The sequence below is a fragment of the Condylura cristata genome, unplaced genomic scaffold (assembly GCF_000260355.1).
Source record: "Condylura cristata isolate star-nosed mole 26May11 unplaced genomic scaffold, ConCri1.0 scaffold00013, whole genome shotgun sequence".
Taxonomy (NCBI): domain Eukaryota; kingdom Metazoa; phylum Chordata; class Mammalia; order Eulipotyphla; family Talpidae; genus Condylura; species Condylura cristata.
Window position 1 is genome coordinate 626,783 of NW_004567114.1, and position 6,127 is coordinate 632,909.

Sequence of the window (6,127 nt, forward strand, 5' to 3'; positions counted from 1 at the left end):
CGGGGCGCCTCCCCGGCCGAGACCCCGCGGCAGGGAGGCGCGGCCTGACCCGGCTGTCCCCCAGGCGTGCAGGAGAAGCTGGGCGTGATGAACAAGGGCCTGGTGTACGCGCTGTGGGCCTACGAGGCCCAGAACAGCGACGAGCTGTCCTTCCACGAAGGAGACGCCATCACCGTGCTCCGGCGCCAGGACGAGAGCGAGACCGAGTGGTGGTGGGCCCGCCTCGGGGACCGGGAGGGCTACGTGCCCAAAAACCTGCTGGGGGTAGGTGCGCCCCGCCCCCGGCGGCAGCAGCACCCCGGCCTCGGCCCAGGGTGCCCACCAGCTGGCCTGAGGCCACTGGCCACCTCGGGTGGCCCATCGGCGCCTGCTCACGGGCCCCCACCCTCTAGCCCCGTGCCCGCTCACTGCGGCTGCCGCCCGTCCGGAATCCTGCTGCCCCGACAGCCCTTCAGCCGGGTGGGGTGATGCCTGCGGCTCCCGGTGCACCCCGCGGTTGGCCGGCCCCACTGCCTGGGAACACGGCCAGCGAGGGGGGCACTGCCCAGGCGGCGAGGGCGCTAGGGTGGGCGCGGGGCGGGCAGGTCAGCCGGCAGCCCCCCCACTCGGCCCCTCGCTCCCCAGCTGTACCCGCGGATCAAGCCCCGACAGCGCACGCTGGCCTGAGCCCAGGCAGCCTGAGGAGCACAGGAGCCCTGTCCCGGGAGCGCGCGGCCCTCGCGGGGCGTCCACAATGTGAAGCCTGCCGGATTGGGGGCAGGTCCTGCCCCCAGCTCGCCCGAGACCGGGGACCCGGCTGAAGACTGGACTCTGCCAACTACTGTAAATCCAAATAAACACTCAGCTTTCGAAACAGCCGCCCTGTGGCCTCCGAGAGGCCCTATGGGTCACCTCGCCTGGCTCCTGCGACAGTCAGCGCTCGCACCGGGCCCAGGGCCCCAGGGCCGCGCCCTGGGGGGCAGGTCGGACCCGCTGTCCACACCGCATCCCTTCCTCACAGGGCCCGCCGGCGGCCCCGCGCTCACCCGCTCCCGGCGGCACCTCCGGAGGGTCCTGGCCCTCAGGGCGCCCTTGAGGTGGGGCACGTGGCTGGGCCCCAGCACAGCAGGCCGGGGGGCGAGGGGGCGGTGTCCCCACTGTGCATCAGCTGCCTGCACCTGGGCAACCGCTGTGCCGCCGGGCTGCGAGGGCTGCGGGAGGCGGCGTATCGTCGGCTTTATATACAAACTGTTACATTAAAAGTTATTTTAATAAAGTGAAACACTAAGCGAAAAGTAAAAAACCCACGGCCAGCTCTTCCCTGCAGCCTGCGGCCTGCGGCCTGCAGCCGCCAGCAGAGGCCCCGCTGTGGCGGCCCAGCAGAGGGCAGGGCGGGTCTGTGCGCCGGGCAGGAACGAGCCCTAAAGCCTGAGGCAGCGGCGCTGGTGGAGGGGGCGTGGGGCCCGCGGGCAGCTGGCGTCACTGGTCCCGAGACTCGCACAGGAGCTTGGCGGCCTGCAAGGTGGGAAGGGTGAGCCTGGGGCCAGCAGGGCCAGGGCGGGAGCCCGCCGGCAGCACCCACCTTGTGCATGGCCACCAGCCACGCAGCCGCCTGCTGCCGGCCAGCGCTCAAGTCCTCCGGGACCACAAGCCTCAGCTGGGCCACGTCCTCCACGCCCGGCACCGTGTACTGCAGGGACATGCCGGTGGCCCGGGCGTTGCCTCCTGGAGACAAGGACGAAGTGAGACATAGGCCAGCTGCCAGGAGCCCACATGTGATGACCAGTGGCCTTCCCCGCGCGGGCTGGCCTTGGGCCTGTGCAGGCCTCACCGGAGGCCCCTCCCCCAGGAGGCCCGAGGTGACACGCCGACCACACGGCCACCTCTCCGGAGCCCTGCCACACTCATCAGGCCCCTGGGCCGGGGCTGGCCGGCCAGGCACGCCCAGGCAGGGCCCACTGCGTGCATAGCCAGGCTGCCGGTGTCACTGACCCAGGCCCAAGCCACAGGCTGCGCCCCACCTGGGATGCTGGAGGCGGGGTGCGCGCCTGTGCCAGGCCTGCACCCAGGTGGGGGCTACCCATGGAGTTTCCTTCGTGACCTGAGCCAAACCCAGGCCCGCACAGCCGGCCTTACCCTGGCTCTGCCCACCTGACGCACCTCCCCTGCCAGGTCCGCAGGGGCCCTGTGCCCACCCCCACCTGGGAAACGGCTCCACCGGACCTGCTGCGGCCGGCACAGAAGCTGCAGCACACCCAGGCTGCAACCCTGCAGGCCTCAGCCCGGAGCCTGCCAGCCTGCACCACGGGAAGCTGCCACCTGTGTCAAAGTTCTGGAACTGCGGGCAGTGGGCACACGCTACCCCAAACCACCGCCAGGGAGCGTGCGCTGCCGCGAGCGCGCCTGCCGGCCCTCGAGGCTCTGGGTCGGGCGCGGCCGCAGTAGGCGGACTCCTGGGCCCCGACTCCTAGGGAGCGGGCAGGGTCCTTCCGCTGGCAGCCACCTCCCGGTGCTGGGAAGGAGGGCACCAGTGGTGCAAAACCCTGGCCTGGCCCTCACCCTCCTGTCCGGGGGGCTCAGGGAGAGAGGAGTGGGAGAGGAGTGGGAGAGGGTGCTGGCTTGCCCCCTGCAGCCGGCCCAGGGCCGCGGGGAGTGGCGCTGGGAGAGTGTGCGCCTGCCCCAGGAGCGGGGAGGCAGTGCCGCCCTCCGTGGGCCAGGGCCGCTGGGGCTTGGCCAGCCTGAGCGTTGCTTTCTAGGCAGGAGGGGGGCGGCGGAGGGCAGGACCAGGGGCGCCGGGCCCAAAGCAGGCGGCCCCGCACAGGGGCAGGCCCGCGGCGGGGCGGCGTTGACGCTCACGGGCCGCGCGCGCGCGCGCGCACACACACCAGGCCGGCGCCGCCCTACCTCCGGTGGGGACGCCCTCAGCGAGGACCTGCACGGCGGCGATGCGCGCGACCTCCAGCTCGTGGTGGCCGTCCCCGTCCAGCAGCAGGAACCTGCGCCAAACAGGGCGTGGGCAGCAGCTCAGCTGGGGGTCCCCGCCGCCCCGCCCCCCCTTACCTCTGGTTGCTGGAGAGACGGCAGACCATGGCTTCCGGCCGCGCCGCGCCCGCAAGGGTGACCAGGAAGGTGGCTCCTTGGGAGAAAGCACGTGAGGGGCGGCCGCGGGCTAGGGGCGGCCGCGGGCTAGGGGCGGCCTCGGGGCCCCTGAGCACCAGCTGGCGGAGAGGGGCGCCCTCCCGCCGGGAAGCTGCGAGGGGCAGGGCCTGCAGGCCCCAGACGCCCCCTCCCCACCCAGCCGAACCCCAGCCCGGGGCTGCAGAGGGGTCGGGTCTCGGGGCGCGCTGGGGGTCGCGGCTGGGGGCCCCGGCGGCGCTTACCGCGCAGCAGCACCTGGAGCTGCGAGTCGTAGAAGCCGGCCTCGCGCAGGGACACGCGGGCGCAGCGGGCGCACTGGCGCACGGGGTCCACGAAGCACATGCGCCGCAGGGGCACCTTCCGGCCACAGCAGCGGTCGCAGAAGCACTTCCCGCAGCGGCGGCAGTGGTGCTGGGGGCAGGCAGCAGTGAGGGCCGCGCCAGAGCGGGAGGGCGGGAGGGGTGCTCCCCGCCCCCCCCACCCCGGGCCCCGCTCACCTTCCTGGTGAGAAAGTCGAACTTGGCACCGCACTGCACGCACCTGGGGCACTGGGAGAGGCGGTGGGTGAGGGCAGGGCGGCGGGGCCCGGCGCTTCAGGGCTGCGCTGGCCTGGTCACTGGGGCTCCGAGACCCCCGCCCCACCCCACCCCTCACCCAGAAGCGCCCCGAGGCCCACAGCAGGAAAACGCTGGCTGGGCTGGCCGGCCTCCGCTAGCCACCTGTCAAAGGCGCTTGACCCCCAGCCGGACAGGCCTCAGGGCCCCCCGTGGGACAGGGGAAAGCTGGGCCAGAGCGCAGACAGGGCCGCGTCTGGCTCTGGGGCTGGGGGCCCTGTCCAGGGCCCGGGAGCAGCCCTCCTGCCTGGGGGGAGGAGTCCCAGGTGGGCACCAGCCGCCTCCCCCAATGGCACTCCACAGGCCAAGAGGTGTCCAGGCCCTGGGAGCCCAGCCGGCGCGCGCGGGTCTCCGGGTCCCGCCTCTGTCCGACACCTCCACGGTGGGGCCCCAGCCCTGTGCCCCCAGGAGCCCCGCTCGGGGCCCAGAAGAGGCTGCACCCGCTCCGGCCCACACATGCTCTGAGCCGAGGGCGGCGGCCCGCCGGGCTCCCCTGCGCTCCGGGCTGGGCCCCCTGGGGGCCTCTGCTGCCCGGTGCTGCTCTCCGGCCATCCCTCTCCCCTTCCAGGACCATCCTGACGCCTCCTCCTGCGCTGGGGCCGCCCATGCCTGCCAGTTCCAGAACGTACCCCACGGCCTGGGCCTCCACAGGGAAGCGGGGTGCCGGTCCCCATGTGCCACGCTGCTCCCCTCCCTGACCCAGGTACCCGGGGCACAGGACCCCTGCAGGGCCAGGGGCCTCGTGGGCTCAGGGCAGCGGGAGCCCCAACTCCCAAGCCGGAGACCGTGTCCCGGGTTCAAAGCCGCCCCAGAGCAGACAAGCGCACGGGCAGCCCGGCCAGAAGCCCTTCCCCCAGGGGCCAGCACAGGGCCGCAGCCCGGCCGACCATCCCAAGGACAGCCCCTCCTGAGTGGGGGCAACCGTGCCTGGCCTCCACCGGGACAGAGTGGCCCGCACCCCAACTGCTCCCTCGTGCCGTGCGGCGCTGGGGGCTGCGGCTTCCCCGCCCCTGTTCTGAGAACCCCTTCCCAGAGGAGCCCGGATCAGAGGCCACAGGCGGGTTCACTGGATAAGGTGGTGTCTCCAGGTCCTGCTCTTCACCCCTGGGCAGCCCACCGCTGCCCACAGGCACCAAAGGCCAATAACCTGACCTGGCCAAGAGTAGCCCGTCTGCTGCTGGCCTCCGCGACACCCCCCCCACGGGGCACTGTGCTGCCGTGTCCAGCCGCTGTCGTGGGCGAGGACAAAGAGCAGCTGCGTAGGCTTTAGGGGTAAAACTCAGGACGGGGGGCTCCTAGAGCCAGCCCTTGGACCGGAAGGGCCACCTGTGGTCGCAGGGACGGCGGTCACCCAGGTCACCCGCATCCCTGCGGCCCCACGGCCCTGCAGCGGCGCAGCCTCGCGCCGAAGTGCAGAGAAGCTGAGTCACCAACCACCTGTGTGCACACGTCCCCCAGCAACCGCGGGCCTGGGCGCAGTTTTACAATCATTAGGGGACCAGCCACGGCGAGGTGCCTGGCAGTGCCCAGCGGAGACAGGGCAGTGACACTCACACACAGGCCAGAGGTGCATGCCGGGAGGCCGTGGCCTGGTGCCGCCTGTCCCAAACCACACGTGCCACGTCACACCTGGGCAGGTCCAGGCGAGGGCGAGGGGCGCCCCCCTGCTCCCCAGGCAGACGCCCCCGCCAGCACAGCCCCGCCAGGGCTTCTCTACCCCCCGCCCTGACCTTGGCGCCCACCCGGCCCCGCCGGCACTCGCTCCCAGCTGCCTAACAAGGGGTGTCTTCATGGGGACGGCACCCGTGAAAGGTGGGCCCTGACCCCAGTGCTCCAGCCCAGGTTCCCGGTACAGGAAAACAGGACCCGGGTAGGGTGACCCCCAGGGCCTGGAGAGCAGTGTGCGCCCACACCGGCACATCCCAAAGGCCCCGCAGGCACGCGGCGGCCACACCGGCGGGAGCTCGGGTAAATCTAAACAGAGTGGGGGTCAGCAGAGCACCTGGAGAAAGCCCGAGGTCACCCCACAGCCCCAGCGGGGACGGTCCAGTGTGTTACTTCAAGGTCCCGCCAGGGGCCGAGCTGGCGCGAGCGGCCACGACCGAGTTGGCGCCTGACCCCGAGTGGGGCGGCGGCCGGGACCCCGCCCCGGCGCAGCGCCGGACACAGGGGCTGAGGGTGGGGCGGGGCGCGGGGCGGGGCGGCGCAGGCGGCCACACCTGTTGCCACTGCTTCCACCTGCCGGCCGCCCCGGTGGTCGCGGGAGGAGAAAGGCGGCTAGCAGGCTGTGGGGCGCGCGCCTCTCCCAGCCTCACCAACTCGCCGACGAGTTCCCGACTGAGGCGCACCAGCGCCTCCGCGGCCGGCGGGGTGAGGGGCGAGGCGGGGCTGCCCGG

At 72.8% G+C, this 6,127-nt stretch overlaps 2 protein-coding genes across 2 annotated transcripts in view; one reads left to right on the forward strand and one right to left on the reverse strand.

Moving 5' to 3' along the window:
- PPP1R13B (protein phosphatase 1, regulatory subunit 13B) overlaps nucleotides 1-713 on the forward strand; it is a 32,192-nt gene extending 31,479 nt beyond the window's left edge. The window contains exons 11-12 of the mRNA XM_012724362.1: nucleotides 58-264; nucleotides 625-713. Coding sequence (XP_012579816.1) covers nucleotides 58-264; nucleotides 625-666 — 249 coding nt within the window. The 3' untranslated portion in view covers nucleotides 667-713. The remainder of the gene's footprint in view (nucleotides 1-57; nucleotides 265-624) is intronic.
- A 690-nt stretch (nucleotides 714-1,403) lies between these two features.
- Nucleotides 1,404-6,127, reverse strand: part of ZFYVE21 (zinc finger, FYVE domain containing 21) — a 5,309-nt gene continuing 585 nt past the window's right edge. Inside the window, exons 2-7 of the mRNA XM_004681563.2 lie at nucleotides 3,615-3,665; nucleotides 3,360-3,528; nucleotides 3,040-3,115; nucleotides 2,884-2,975; nucleotides 1,562-1,704; nucleotides 1,404-1,494 (exon numbers count right to left, since the gene is read on the reverse strand). Of these exons, the coding sequence (XP_004681620.1) occupies nucleotides 1,459-1,494; nucleotides 1,562-1,704; nucleotides 2,884-2,975; nucleotides 3,040-3,115; nucleotides 3,360-3,528; nucleotides 3,615-3,665 (567 nt within the window). The 3' untranslated portion in view covers nucleotides 1,404-1,458. The remainder of the gene's footprint in view (nucleotides 1,495-1,561; nucleotides 1,705-2,883; nucleotides 2,976-3,039; nucleotides 3,116-3,359; nucleotides 3,529-3,614; nucleotides 3,666-6,127) is intronic.